The following is a 16,046-nucleotide window of genomic DNA, read 5'->3' on the forward strand; positions in this document are numbered from 1 at the left end:
CCCCTCCCCTCCCCTCCCCCCTCCCCACTCACCCCCTTCGGAGGACAGCCAGCTGCTGCGGCTGGGCGAGCGGGTGAGGAGCTCGGCCCCGGGGCCCTGGTAGGCCAGGGTCCCACTGGCTGAGGACAGGGTGCTGTCCGAACCTAGCGAGGTGTTGGACTGGGTCAGGGAAGACTTCCGCAGCTTGTTGCGGAGGAAGAAGCCTTTGGCTTTGCCCATCTTGCTCAGGCTGCCCAGCTCGGGGTCCTCCAGGGCGCTGCTTGGGAGGATGGCAGAGGCGGATTCCAGATCAAACTTCTTCTTGCCCTTCATCTTGTCCTTGATCCTACTGAAGGGGGACCGAGGCTTGTCCTTCACGGACAGGTCAAACATGCTGGCGCTGAGGTTGTTGCGCGTGAACTGGATGCTGACCTGGATCTCTCCACGCTCCTTCTCCTTCTTGCCTGCCTTCGAGTGCAGCTTGTACCACCTGTGAGAAGGGGGTGCCGGGGCTCCGGTCACAGGTACGTCTCAGAGCCCCTCTCTGCTTCAGGAGCCACGACAGCCTCCCCACACAGGCTTCTGCTCTGACACATAAGCCCTGCCGCCTTCCAGGCCACAAGAACAGCTAAGAAACTACCCACAACTTTTCCGTGATGAAGGAAACCACATCCCACATGGGGGAAGCTCTTCGGCACTACCAGGCAGGGCAGCCAAGTGACCCTCCTGACCCGGCACCTTCCCTGGAGCTCAGAGACCTCCCCTGCCCCAGCCCCCTACATCTGAAACTCTGAGGCCCAGAGCAGCAAGGCCGGGTCTGAGAGGAACCCTTTCAACTCCAGGCCCCAGGTACAGACACACCTACCCACATTTTCCCATTTACGTCATCTCCTTTGGCTAGTCCCTGCCTAAGCTCTGCTCTGAGCCACCAGTGAGTCCAGGAAAGAACAGCTCACCCAGAGGCCCAGGGCCAGGAACACTAGTGCATGTACACACACACACACACACACACACACACACACACACACACACACACACACACACACATACCTCACCCGCTCATTTACTCACCCCAAGCCCTGCCAGGAACACCTCTGCAAGCTGGAGGAACAGACAAGAAGGCATAAACGGGCCTTAAGCAAGAGACCCAGGGAAGGGAAAGAGCACTCACTCATCTGTAAGCATCTGCCGTGTGTGACAAAGGAATGCGGGGGTGCTCATCTCCCTTCCATTTACACCTCACAACAAACCTGGGATTTTACAGATCAGGAGGTCAAAGCTCTGCGGTGAAGTAACTTATCCAAGAACAAGCAGCCAGGAAGGAGACTCTAATTAATAATAATGTATTGCTATTGGCTCATCATTCATAACAAATGTACCACACTAATGTAAGAGGTTAATAATAGAGGAAACTAGAGCAGGAGGGGGTGTGAGGGAATATATACGGGAGCTCTCTGTACTTTCCACTTGTTTTTCTGTAAACCTAAAACTAAACTCTATTAATTAAAAAAAGAAGACACAGTGAGCACACAGAGAACACAATGAGCAAGAGATCATGAAAGAAACAATACAAGAAAGTTCTCCTGAAGGACATGAGCACCAGCACAGAAGGGCCCACAAGCAGGCAGCACAGTGAACGAGGAAAGACCCAGCCAGCAGGTATCACTGCAAGGTTTCAGAGCACCAGGTTTGTACATTCAGGAGACCCTGAAGGTTTCCAAAGAGGGGAGACAGGTTTGTACATTCAGGAATTAGAATAGCATCAGGTCCTCATCAGTAACACTGGGCACCATCTGGAGTCATGCCTTCAAAATTCTGAAGGAAAAGCTTCCAGCATAGAATTCTGGACTCAGCCAACCAGGCATGAACGTGGAATAAAGCCCGGTGGAGGCGGTCAGATTGGTCACTGAAGGGCTCCGAGTCCCTCAGAGGACACACACACCACACCACACACAAACACTACACACTGTACCACACCCCACACGCCTCAGTCCATGCTGTGGTGGTCATCTCCCACCTAAGATCCGCTCACCCCACAACACCAGCTCCTTGAGCTTCTCACGGACATTAAGCGGGAGGTCTTTTGTATGAAAGTCCCTGCACATCCAAATGTCCAGAAATAAGTCACTGCAAGGGCTTGGTGGTGGTGGTGGGTTTAAATGCTGTGACTTTAAAAAAAAAAAAAAAAAAGAAAAGAAAAGGTCTTCCCAGAGACACTTCCAATTGCATCCCTTTGGAAGAGTCCACCATGACTAACCTCTTAGGTGTCCACTGCGGGCTATGCATCCAGCCTCTGCTTGGGGACCACTGGATGGCCTAAGTGAAGGGAACCTGGGCTGTTGGTTTTCCCCCCCAAACCTGAGAGACCACTCCCACTAAGGCTGGGTCAGGACAGACGGTGGCACAAGCAGGGACGGCGGAGGGCTACGCTCAGAGGGTGTGTGGGTGTTTACGTGCCGCTCTCGTGATGAGTAGGCACAGGGAGGAAAGATGGGGGAGGAAGGGCAGGGAGCGGAGAAGAGCGCTGAGAGACAGACTGACGGGATGCGTGTGAGGATGTGTCTGGGGGCACGAGGAGACATTTAATAGAAAGACAAACCAGCTAGCATCGACATCCTCACACCCCTGCTTTCCCAACCCAACGTCCACTTTGGGCCTGACCCCTTAACTCTTTCAAGGCCAAGTCACCTTGGCCAAACCTGGACCAGGCCTCATTGAGCACAGAAAGATTCTGGGAGGTGGGGCAAAGAGAAGTATATGGACTCCAGCTGCAGGCCCACCAAGCCCTGAGCGACGGGAATCCGCAAGCACAGACATCCTTCACTTGGGCATAAGGGTCACGGGTCCTGAGCCCCAGCTGGTCACACTCCACACACCACAGCAGTAACACTGGTTATCTCTGCGGGGTGAGGTTGCAGGGAACTATCACTTCCCGCATTGCCTACTTTTGTCCTGTTTGAATTTTTTATAAGAGCCATATATTACTGTCGTAATAGGAAAAAGAGACAAAAGAAAATTCCCGTTCCTATCTTATCCTCTCAGTTGGCTGAGACAGAATAGGCTCCTCGCCTCTCCCTCCGACCCCTCGATGAAAGAGGATGCATTACATTACTAGCCCAGCTGAGGCTCAGGTCCTCGGCCCAAAGGATCCTTGTCCCCCGCCCTTCCCAACCCCCTCCCCATAAGGTCACTTCTGCTTCCCCTGCTCTTCCCCAGGGATTTTGGGGTTCTTCTCTGGACTTGCTTTTCAGGGAGGCCAGGAGGGAAAAGAAGACTTTCCTCACCATTTTCTGAGATTCCCCCATCCAGAGCAGAGTGAGGCTGAGAATGGCTGGGACCTGCCTCTGGACCCTCAGTCACTGTTGCCATCTGTCTCCCTATCAGTCAGGGGCAGGACTCATTGGACCCTGCCAGCTACTTGGAGCAGGGCTTCTCCCAGAAGTGTGACAGGCTGAGATGGTGATGGCAAGGCCACACAACCAACAGCTTGTGGACCAAGGCCTGTCACTCCCATCTGTGGCTGAGACCTGGCCAAAACCAATTAGGATTTGACCACGGCCCCAGCACATATCTAGATGGTGGCTATCAGTGCGGGATTTCTTTTTTATCTATTCATACTAAGATACAACCTAAAACCTACTGAATTAGAAAGGCCAGGCCTAGAAATCTACATTTCAAGGTGGAAGGGAGTACCTCCTCAGGTGACTGAATTCATCAGACCCAGTGTGAGAACCACAGTAGGACAGTCCCCTGCCTGCTCTACATCACTTCATGGATCAGAGGCCAACTTTCCCTCCACCTGGGTATATCATCAAGGACACTCAATTGTTACACAGAAGAAACCTGCTTCTCTCCCCTGCCCAGCCAAGGCTTGCCTTCCAAAGTCCACTGAACCCACTTCTTCCGAGAGAACTGACCCTAGAAACCCTCATCTCTCTCCCCCTCCCCCCAACCCGGGACAAATTATCAAAGGAACACATACATGGGGGAGGATCAGGCATCAATAAGTACTTTCTATGAATAAAGAGTGCTAAAATGAACAAGGCCTCTGTTCCACAAAGCTGCTTTTGAAACAGCACTCACCAGGACAGGAAGAAGGACAGTGATTCTGCCCCAGTACAATTTCCCTGACACGCACTCAGCTCTCAAAGCCTAGATTCTTCAGCCCCTACAGAATGTAAAACAACAACCTGCACATCCTTCACTGCAGGTACTGAACTGTTCCACCTACATGGCACCCACCTCAACCCCTGCACTGTCTGAGCACCTGAACTCCCCAAAGCCCAGGAAGCGTGTGCTCAGGAAACAGGTTTTGACAAAGATGATCATTATCTGGGACTTGTCCCAGGTATGACTGCAGCCAAGACATGCTCCATCAGGAAAGGAGCAGTAAGGGAAAATTCCTTGCATGTAAGAGGTATGTGCCGCTACAGACGCTGCTCTTCAGGAGTGACATACAACAGCGCTTCTCAAACTGCAAAGTACAAAAGGATCGCTGAGTCTGGTAAAAATGCAGATTCTGATGCAGTGTGCAGATGGGCCTGAGAGGCTCCATTTCTACCCAGCTTCCAGGGGATGCCAGGGCTGCTGGCCTGTGGACCACACCTGAGAGGCAGGACAAATGACTGGTGCTATAGAATCAGCAGAGCTAGACTTACTGCATGCTCACTGTGTGCCAAACTCTGTACCTCTTTTACTATCCACATAGTCCAGGAGACGAGATCCATTATCCCCACTATGTGGATGAGGAAACTAAGTTACAGAGAAGGTTTGTGACTTGCCCAAGGTCAAACAGCTAGTAAGTGATACAGTCAGAACTAGAACATGAAGATTGCCTGACTCCCAGCCCACGTTCTTAACCTTCGACGGACAGCATTTGTCATCAAGCTGAATGCAAACGTTGGGCCTCCAGATACCCTGAGAGGACAGAGGCTGGAAAAGGTACACCACAGAGGCCCAAAGAGGCAAGGAGGTGGCGTATGAAGGCCGGAACCCCCTTCAAAGGGTTGGCACAATCCCAGGAGGATGGAGCCCTGAAAGGTCACTAAGGGAACCTCGGGGTTTTGTCCTGTCCCCAGGCCACTAAAACCATGTCTGAGAGCAGTCAAGCCTCCCCCAGCAGATGCAGAACCACAGAAAAGCTCTAAAAGGGCCCTTGCTCAGCCGCCGTACCTCCCCCAGGCTCCCTCTGCCTGACAAAGTTCAGCAGGCCCAGTGTGGACTTAGGAGCCCTCAGCCTCCTACCCTGCGGGACCAGCCCCACCCCCACCCTCTGCAGGGGCAGAAGACAAAGGGGGGATAAAGGGAGGAGGTAGTTGCCTCACCTGTTAACCAAGATTATGGCCCTAGTTATTCCTGCTAGTGGGGCTCCCAGGCCCACCATACCCAGCACTCCACCCATTTCTCAGTAAACAGAGCCGGGCTAGCTAACAGCTGCCACATAGTATAACTGAAAAATCTCAACACTCTGAGAAGCAGACCTAGGGCAGATGTCAAACACACACATGTAAGTGCCAGGGTGGCTCCTGTCACTCTGGGGGTGCTGGGCCCTTGAGAGCCACAGGCCCAGGCACACACCTGACCTGTCTCCAGTTCTTATTGAAATGGGTCCCCTTAAAACTGAGTTAACCTGCTGAGTTTATGATTAATCTCTCTATTCAAAACTTTATTCCCTTCCTTGTCCTGCCCCTGCTCCCCTCAGGATTGAGGAGTATCAAAGAAAAAGAGACACTGAAACCAAGCAGGACTCTGCGGGGCCTTCTGGGACACAAAAGCCCCTCTGTGTCCCCTGTTTCTTGTTTGTAGAAGAAAAAAAGGCTTTAGTCTCCTAGGCCTTCGCTGAGTTCCAAAGAGCAGACTCAAGTAGTTAATGATTAGAACGACAGAGCTGCAAGACTTCAGGAGTTCCTCCAGAAGGGATGTAGATGACAATCTGATGCCTATCTGTGAGATGTTCTGCAGAAACTAAGACCCCTCCCCAATCTGGTAGAGGATGGTGACGACTTGCTGACCACAAGCATGTAGACCCCAGACTGGTTGGAACCAGAAGGTTGATGACTGAGATTCCCAAAACATCATCCTGTTACCTCACCACCAACTAACCAGAAGAAGGTCCATGAGCTAATCAGGCATCCTATGACCCTCTCCCCTAGCACAGTCTTTAAAAATCCTTGCCTGAAAGCCATCAGGGAGTTCAGGTCTTTTGAGCATGAGCTGGCTATTCTCCTTGCTTGGTGCCCTGAAAATAAACACTGTACTTTCCTTCACCACAACTCAGTGTCAGTAGATTGGCTTTGCTACACGTCAGGCAAGCAGACCTGAGTTCGGTTCGGTAACATTATCAGTGCAAAGTTCAGCTTAAGACCCAAATAATGGTGCCCCTTCCTAAGCCTCCACACATCATTTATTTCACACTCCTAACCCAGGAACCATCCTTGTCTCTTTTTCCCCCTCACACCCCACATCTAAACTTAGCTCTACCAACCAATTATACCCAGAATTCAACCCCTCTCACGACTGTCACCCTACAGTACAGTCCACCAACATCTCCCTGCTGAACATTACAGTTCCCTGCTCACCTGCCTCCCTGCCATCCATGCTTCACCCAGCAGGCAGGTGAAACTGGAGCACATCACACGCCACTCCTCAGCATGGCGGAAAGGGCTCATCCTTTGGGTGCCGGGTCTTCTGATTCTCTGCATTTCTCATCCCACACTGGCCTTCAGTGTTCCCATCTCCAGGCCACTGCTCTTGCTTTTCCCTCTGCCTGAGACACAGGCCCAGATCTTCAGGCCACAGTTCACTCACTTACTCATTCACATCAGGTCTCAGTTCATCTGAATCTCCTTAGTCTTCCCTGAGTACCCCAACTACAGCTGCCCCTTACCCAGTTTATTTCTTTAACATAATTAATACTACCTGACACAGGGTATGTGTGCGTGTGTGTGTGTGTGTGTGTGTGTGTGTGTGTATCCCACACAGTAAAATGATGTATGTATACACGGCTGTTTAATGGCTGTCTTCCGCTGCTCTACAGGCAGGAACTTTATTCTGCTCATCTGTGTGTCACCAGACTTAAAAGAGTGGTCACTCAAATATATTTTCAATGAACTAACAAATTAATCTATGAATTAACTTAGGAACTTGTTTGTCCCTGTTCACAACTGAACAACTATGTAATGTTTCTATCATCACAAACCCACAGGTCTTAACCATGAGACCAGAAGCTCCCAGAGCAAAGAGGGTGCCCCCTGTCCCCAAAAAGAGCCTCCTGAGGAAGGAGCCACGTGCCAGGCTTCATGGGGACAGATAGTTCCAAAAGGGCACCTTCTTTAACCCCGAAGCCCTCATCCCCCATTCCTGAGCAAAGAATCTCAGTAACTTCCCTGATAGAATACACCAACCAGATTCGGGAAGTGCCCACTTCCTGAATGGAGGTCGGGTGTTGACCCCACTCTAGCCCATCACTATGGCCCTAATCTCATCACCATTAACAACCATACCTCTCTTTTAGCACCTACTGTATGCAGGCGCTATACTAAGCACTCAACACACCAAATCAGATCCCAGTCATCCTCTTAACAGCCCCAGGAGGCAGGTATGGGAAGCAGACCTCAGAGTGGCTCCAGCATGGACTCTGGAGCCAGGGCTGCCTGGCGTAAGCCCCAGCCCACCACACGCCAGCTGTGCGACCTGGAGTGGGTCACCCAGTCTCTATGCATTTCCACACCTGCCTATAAAATGGGGGTAATGGGTGTCCAATCCCCTCACAAGACCACTCTGACAATTGCATAGATTACAGGTGAAGCACTCAGAACAGGGCCTGGCACACAGGAAGCGCCACACAAGTGTTAGTTCTTATATATTTTAGCAGATGCAAACACTAGGGCAGAGAGAAGTGCATAGGGTTAAGTCAGATGCTTCTTTTTAGTACACAGGGAACCAGGATTTGAACCCAGGCTCCCTGTCTCCAGGGCCTCCGGCCTTGACCACTGCACTAGAATGCCTCCCTCTGCAAGTGCAATACACCACACACCGGGCCCAGAAACCCCATGTCCCTGCCCAACCAAAGGATTTCTCTAAAACAGGGGGTCTTTGTTAGACGGGAGAAAAATTACATCTTTATTTCCCCTAATCTCTAACTGAAATTTAGTATTTCTTTCAATTATGAATTTTTGCAACAGTAGTGGTATAGCAGCAGTACCTATGAATATGTCACCAAGAGAAACCGGTATTTTCATGCCACATTACAGTTGCTGCAGATGTCGCAAAATATTGTTTATACTCATCACTACTTTGAACTTTAAAGTTACAGGTTTCCCCTGCTATCCAAAAGTTGAGCATTCCTATGAAACCTTTCATAAGCTGAAACGGCATAAAGTGAAGAAGCAGTTACCTTAGGATACATCTTGCTAACGGATGCACAAAATAAATAAAGATAAAGCACAGATGCTTACAGATACAGTTCAAAGCTAAGGCGAGGGCTTGATGTGAGGTGCTGAATGTAGTTCCCAGAGAAGGAGCTGGGCGGTGCCACTCTCACTGCTTGGGATGCGCTGCCTCTGTAAGGCTCACTGCAAAACACACACTTGAGTGCATGTCTTCCCCTTCTGGCCCCAACGCACGGCTCCCAGGCTGAGATCCAAATCAGATGACAGATACTGCACCTCATGTCCCACTGGGTATGAGAGGGCCTTGCAGGGGCCGGTAAGGGGCAAGGAACTGGCCAAAGGCCCTGCGGCTCCCGGGCGTCACGCCACAGTGCTCGGTCTGACCCTCAAACACCCTGCATGCCAATGAAGGTGACTCCGGAGAAACAAAAACAGCTGGGTGCACCTGCTAGTCAGGGAGCAGGCTGCTCCTGTAGCTTGTTTTCCTCATGTCCCCAATACCACAATCTCCAACGTAACTGGGCTGGTGCTCACCTGAGCCTTACCTGCTCTGGCTACAGCCCACCAGGTCTGCAGCTTCTCTCTTCTGGCAGTGGCTGCCCTGGCCTCTTCAGAGACAGGTCTTACCTCAGGCTAGGGAACAGCTCCCACCATGCTGGGGATGAGGGGCTTGCAAATCTGACAGTTGTAGGAATTGAACCCCACCCCAAGACAAAGGAAGCCAAGAGGCCCTAGGAAGACAGTTGTGCTGCCCAGTGTACTAGCTGGAGAATCTTCTAGAATGAAAAGTGAAGAACCAACGTGAAGGAAAGACATACTGATCCATTTCTCCTTTCCTGGCCTCACTCTCCCCATCCAGCTTCTCTAGGGAGTCAGTACAAACAGGGGATGCAGGGTTCCAGAGGGGAAGAGACTGCAACTCAGAAAGTAGATGCTGGGGAAAACTCTAGGAGAAGACACCAAGATATCTGTCCATAACATTCTGATGGACATAACAATCTAACCCAATTTCCTAAAATCCAGGCCAGCCAGCCATCAGCCACTTCAAGCAACACTGTATTGATGAAATCATTTGCTCTCAAAAGGCCTGAAGCCTTCAGAGACTGTTCACCCTGTCCCCGTTTCCCCAGGCTCCCAAGGCCCCGCAATTTCTGCTTTGGCAGAAACCCATCAGCTACAATGTGGGATGTTCTCAAGGACAAGTGATTCAGCTCCTCCATCAGGTAAGGGTATGAAACAAGAGGGAACTGTTACCCTGGGAGACTTAACAGCCAGGCACAGTATGGAAGGGAGCCCTGTTTGGATCCTGATTCAACAAACCACCTATGAAGAGACAGTTCTGATATTAAGGGAATTTAAATATGGACTGGATATTGATTGGATGGTTATTAAGGAACTGTTGATTTTGTGTGTGTGATACAAGCATCATGATTATGTTTTTTAAAAAGCACCCGTGGGGCTTCCCTGGTGGCACAGTGGTTAAGAATCCGCCTGCCAATGCAGGGGACACGGGTTTGAGCCCTGGTCCGGGAAGATCCCACATGCCACGGAGCAACTAAGCCCGTGCTCCACAACTACTGAGCCTGCGCTCTAGAGCCCGTGAGCCACAACTACTGAGCCCATGTGCCACAACTACTGAAGCCTGCGTGCCTAGAGCCCGTGCTCCACAACAAGAGAAGCCACTGCGATGAGAAGTCCGTGTACCGCAACAAAGAGTAGCCCCAGCTCGCCGCAACTAGAGAAAGCCCGCGCACAGCAACGAACACCCAACGCAGCCAAAAATAAAATAAATAAATTTATTTAAAAAATAATAATAATAAGCACCCGCATCTGTTGGAGATGGTTAGAAACACCTATTGACTCATCTATACTCCCCTTCTGGTCCCACTTGAGACTAACAGGGTCTTTCTATTAGATCCCTGTGGAGGTCAGCGGGTAGCCTTGGGCCAGGACACAGGCTTTTTTCTCCCTGTCCTATGACTGAGCCCTGCTCCTGGTTGAATCCCTGAGCCTTGTGCTAACTATCTACTCATCTCAGTAGCCTCAGCACAGGGCGTGGCGTGTGAGATCCTGACAGCTCATCCTGACACTCACAAAGTCTCAGAGGCACAGGGAACTCGCCACTGAAATCCCAACCAACCAGAGAAGGCCTCAGCCAGGCTCAAAACGTTTCCCAAGTATTTGCCAGAATAAGAAAGGGAGTGTCCTCGAGAAGCTTACATCTTGGTGGGAAATAAGATAGCTACATAAATAAAGGAAGAAGGTGATTAACACCACAAAAATGCACAAATAAAATGCACAGGAAGGTTAAAGAGAAGACAATTTTGGGAGGAGTAGTGAAGGACATGATAAAAGAAATTTTCACATATTGAGATATAGGGAGGTCATTCTGGCTTATCTGTGAGTTAACTTGAATCTTATGCTAACTAAAATAGCCTGTTTGTGGCCTATCAAACCTACATTGTACATCTGCTTTAATTATTAGAGAAAAGGACACAGTGACCAAAAGTAAAGAATGTCCATTCTTTAAAAGTAAAGATTAAATGCTTATCTTCCTGGGACACCAATGCTGGTACTCCTTTGATAAGACTCCTTTCCCAGGTGCAAGGTCATGCTGACTTGCTGTGTACATGATGCTGATCTCTGTGCGTGTGTGTGATTTCTTGAAATGTACAGTATCCCTGACTTATTTAACGTTCTTTGTTCTGAGAAGATATAAAACTGTGCTGGAAACCATGCTTCTCTGGAGCAGTTTCTCAGAGTAATCTGGGAAGTGGGCATCCAGGCTAGTCCTCAGTTTGGCTCAAAGAAAACTCTTTTCTATCCTTATTATAGGTTGCTTATTGATGATTTTCATTGACAGATGTAACATTTATACTGGGCCTTGAACAATGGGTCAGGAGGCAAGGAGGCAGGTGAAGAGACATTCCAGGTGGGAGGAAAAGAATACACAGATGCCCAGGGCTGGAGAGGTGAAGATGGGTAAAAAGGTGCTTTGGAGCAGAGAAGACTGCCCCAAACATCATGCTAAAGAGCTATAGCCTTATTCTGGGCCTGGAAGAGCACTACAGGGTAGGAAACAAGGATAAAACCTATGGCTGCTGTGCTGTAGGAAGAGCAAAGGACAGCAGGGAAAGGGGCAGCAGAGGGGCAAGGCAGCAGAAACCAGCACAGAGCCAGCCAACCCAGGACAGGTCCCACGGCCAGGCTGACCCAGGCAACTCCTTGTGCCTCAGCAGTTATTTCTCATCATAAATTAATAAATTGGCATTCTGGCTTACAAAAATGCTGTAGCAGCTATGCTAACAGTCTAGAGGAGATTTAAAAAAAAAAAAAAAAAAACCTGCCTAAACTAGGACAGGAGCAATGGGGAAGGTAGGAGGGGCCGGAGTGCCCTTCTCCAAGTGCCCCCTTCGTCCCCTGCAGTGGCACTCAGGCAGAGCCACTCCACCTGTGCTCTCACTGCTTACTGACTGCACAAAATGTTACTCACCTTTTATGCCCCCCAACCCAGGGAAAGGGCCTGATATATGGAATACCTTCTAACACCTGCTGGATAAATGAGATGGCATTGGCAGAGCTTAGCTTCAGTACCAAAAATAAGTGGAAAAAAAATTATTTTAAAGGAATAGTGGAAAAACGCAAGGGTTGGAAGACAGGAGACCCAGGTTCTAGTCCTGGATCTGACTTACAAAGTGGCTTTCAACCACCCACTTCACCTCTGTCAAAGAAGGGTGATAAAATAAGCCAGTTAGGGGCAGGGAGAAATGTCAACTAAAACTGTATTACATGGAGTTTGAAGAGACGGCTGGAAAAGCCTTTTCCCCAGAGGCTCCTCCATCTAGATGCCTTCCCTCCTCTCCAAATCCCCCACTCAGGCAGTCCTCCTCACACACGATCAGAGAGGAGACGCGTGGGCCACGGGCCAATCCTTGATGGCTCCCAACACTCACAACCTCATCCTGCCTTTGATTTGGTATCGACGGTAAAACTGCAAGCCAGGCACAACTGCAGGAGAGGACAGTGCCTCTTATCAGGCCTCTTATCACCTACTCTGGCTCTGTGCCGGCACCGACAGTCCTTGGAGCCCAGAACCATCATTTCATTAGCTACCCCTGGCTCCATGGGCATGGCTTGCTCAGCTCAACCTCAGAGCCCAGCCAGGACCAGCCTCCCTCCCTCCTGGGCACAAACATCTCAGCCAGTCCTCATCCCTCCTGCTGCTGTAGGCTCCAAAGGTTTATCTCTTTGTCAGCTTGCCTCGGACAGAGGCCAGGGACCCACGCCTGCTTGGAGCCAAGTCTAACCACACAGCAATAGAAGTATGTATAGTTGAAAGCATGATGTAGGGAAAAAGCACTGGGCTCAGGAGGTTAGAAATCTGGCTGCCACTAATGAATCATGTGACCTTGGATCAGTCATTCCACTCCTGAGACCCCAGTCTTGACCTCAGTAAAAATGGGGGTCACCCTCCCTGCCCTCAGGGAAGAAGGAAGTGAGGTGCTGGGAAAGCACTCTGAAAAGTAGGCCAACCCACACGTAAAGATTTGGGTTTATTGTCTGTCAGGGCCTTTTATAGGCTGTCATCAGCCCCTTGGGAGTGAGGTGGCCCAGGACCAAAGAGTGATGACCCCGCCCAAGAGAAAGGAGAAAATCAGCAGGATGACCTCTCCCAGGGGAGACAAGGGAATAAGGAAGAAATTCTACTTAACCAAACTCCCCTCCCCAGTTTGCTCCTAACCCCATATTCACCCCAAACAGGGTCTTGAGTCACGGAGGACAAAACTAAGTAGTGGCTGTCTTCCTGCCAGGGTCTCAGTTCAGACTTGAAACAGGTGGAGACAAGCAATAATACCCCTGTGTGGGGAAGCCAGACTTATCATAGGTACAGACCTGTGTGTGTGAAGAAGGCTGCACTTGTGCAAACACAATGGGAGAGGGAGAAGAAATCTATAACGCATTGGCTTTTAAAAGCATATAAGAACTGGTAATGTTGACTGCTTCTGAAGAGAGGAGCTGGGTGACTCAAGGTCGGGACAAGGGAGATTTTTCACTGTGAACCCTATGTATCTTTAGAATTTTGAACCAGGTAAACTACTCAAAAAGAAATAAGAAGTAAAGAAAGCCAGGTTGTTTTGCTGAGAGAGGCACATAGGAAACTAAGCTTGGCTCCCCTCCACTCCCTCTCTTGGCTCAGCCCCACCACACCCACCTTCCCTTCCTTCCCTCCCTTCTGGGTCTCCCTCCCAGAAACTCACCCAGCCACCACCACGCCCCACCTGTCATTCAAGGTCCAGCCTCCTATAGGCAGCCCACCCTGATCACTCCAACCCTGGTGAGTTGGTCCTTCTTCTGACCCTTTCCTTCTCTCATATTTTGTATATGCTGCTTTGTTGGTTAATTATCCTTCCTGTGTTAAGTCTTGTCTCAAACATATTTTTGCCCTTCTAGGGAAAGGGCTTTATATTTTCTTTCTCATGTTTCCTCCAAAGCCCTGACCTAGGCACAGTGGTTGCCCAGTAATTGCTTCCTAGATGTTGAACAAAAGAAAGGGGGAAAAAAAAAAAGCAAACGACTGCATGACTGTAGGAGGAGGAATGGATGGCTCAGAGCGTTCTGTCACAGTAAAACAAGCATGTGATTTCTTGGGAAAGGTCAGGAAGTCTTATATCTGTTGATGATCCCAAGCCCAGCTCTACTGCACAAGCCAATGGGAGCAAACCTCCCGGGGGGTGGGGGGGGCGGGGCCCAGGGCCAAGGCAGAGCTTTCCAGGCCTCCCCCGGCTCCTGTGAGACAGTCTAGTGGCAGTGATACCCTCTTTCCCAATGCACCAGGCAACACCCCCATCCCCTGAGAAAGATATAACCAGACACGGAGCTGCAGACTAAATGCACTTACCCCTACCAGCCAAGGCCTCACACAGGAGAAGCAGGTCATGCTTCCAGAGCCCCCAAGCCTAACCAAAGACATGGGCTTTGGGAAGGAGAGAGGAACCCTAAGGAGGGCAGCTGCTGAGCACCAGCTTCCATGCAAAGCTGAACCCTGGGAGACATGGGAGAGGACCAAGATGGGTGTTACAGCATGGTGGCGAAGAGCACAGAATCAGGAGCCCGGCTGTCTCGGTACAAATCCTGACTGCCATGTACTGTGTGCCTTTAGAAAAGCCACTTTAGGGCTTCCCTGGTGGTCCAGTGGATAAGACTCTGCCTTCCAACGAAGGGGGTGCGGGTTCGATCCCTGGTCGAGGAGCTAAGATCCCACATGCCCTGCGGCCAAGAAACCAAAACATAACACAGAAGCAATATTGTAACAAATTCAATAAAGACTTTAAAAATGGTCCACATCAAAAGAAAACAATCTTTAAAACAAAAAGTCACTTCACCTCTATGTGCCTCAGTTTCTTCACTCGTTAAACACAGTAACAGTACCTACACCTCAAGGGGTTGCTATAAGCTGATGTAAGTCAAATCCTTAGGACAGTGCCAGCACCTAAAAACGGCTTAATAAATGATATGCTAGACAAAGAAGGCTATGACAATCCTCCAAAATGGAGTGCTACACGCCGTCCATATGGGAACTCAGAGAAGGTGGGGTGGCAGACCAGGATCTCTGATGGCCAGCCTGACGGGCCCGGTGTACATCTCCTCCTCAGGGAGGCCTTCCCTGACCAGAGCTGAGCGCAGGGCTTCCGTCTGCTCTGAACATCTCCAGTGCTCCCTGGCTAGGCCCCAAAATACGGCAGCTGGCTATGGCCCTTCCTCCAAATGTGGGGGTCTGTCCTCCTAATAAGACTGCACCCTCTGGGCATGCGGGCTGCTGTGTCCATGTCCTCCCCTCCTTTGAACTTCCCACCCGACCAGTGGCCTCCCTCGTCCTCTGCCCAGGCAGAAAGGCCTGTGGATTAGACGTCCTTCCGGGTCTCAAGGAAGCCCCAAGGCTCCCTCCCCCTCCCAGCTGAAATGTCCCTCTCTCCCTAAAACCTCTCAGGCACTTCCACAGAAACCTTGGGATGCACTCAGCTTCCCAAATGCCGTCTCTTCCTTATCGCAAATCTGACAGCTCTTCAGGCTGTCAGGGCCTAAGAGAAACCACACAGAGCCCCACCCTCCCTAACTGCAGAGTAGCTGAGAGCCTGTCACTCTCCCTCCCCAGCCTCAATTTCCACACTTCTAAGCACTCTTCCAGTTCTGACATCAGAATTCCATGATTAAGGGCTGTGCTTCTCCTCACCACCCCCAGGGTCAGCTGAAGGTCAAGGTGGCCCGTGACAAAGCCCCTCCCGGCAACTCTGTAGCGCTGCTTCCTGGGAGCTGAACTTGCTTATTCTGCTCACTGCGGAGAGACCTGGGCCCAGGACCACCCCCACAGGCCAACTCAGTAAGGGCAAAGCCATCAGAATCTTCCTTAACAGGACTGCCAGGTGCATAAAGGACCCACATCGCGGACTTATTTTTATTACTTGGCTGTGGGGAAGGGCAAAGCTTCTTCATGACCACACTATTTTGCAGAGGTCGGCCCTGCACAGGAAAAAATAGGGTACTGATTCCCAGAGAGCATACAGAGCTCCTGTCATTGTGTTAATTATCTGTCCCAGCACAGGGTGGGAAAGGCAGGGGAAACATCTGGACGAGGCCAGACCAGCCGTTTAGCATTGCTGGAGAGCGCGTCACAGCACC

General features: G+C 50.5%; 1 protein-coding gene across 7 annotated transcripts in view; it reads right to left on the bottom strand.

Moving 5' to 3' along the window:
- The window catches only part of RAB11FIP5 (RAB11 family interacting protein 5), a 36,649-nt gene that overhangs the window by 15,491 nt on the left and 5,112 nt on the right, over positions 1 to 16,046 (bottom strand). For all 7 annotated transcript variants that reach the window (XR_003438286.1, XM_027132019.1, XM_027132017.1 and 4 more), the window contains exon 2: positions 33 to 469. Coding sequence is in view for 6 of the 7 variants with exons in the window: in XM_027132019.1 (XP_026987820.1) it covers positions 33 to 469 (437 nt within the window). In the remaining variant the exon portion in view is untranslated. The remainder of the gene's footprint in view (positions 1 to 32; positions 470 to 16,046) is intronic.

Source organism: Aethalodelphis obliquidens, unplaced genomic scaffold (genome assembly GCF_003676395.1).
Source record: "Aethalodelphis obliquidens isolate GAN/ISIS:26980383/991018 unplaced genomic scaffold, ASM367639v1 scaffold40, whole genome shotgun sequence".
Lineage (NCBI taxonomy): Eukaryota > Metazoa > Chordata > Mammalia > Artiodactyla > Delphinidae > Aethalodelphis > Aethalodelphis obliquidens.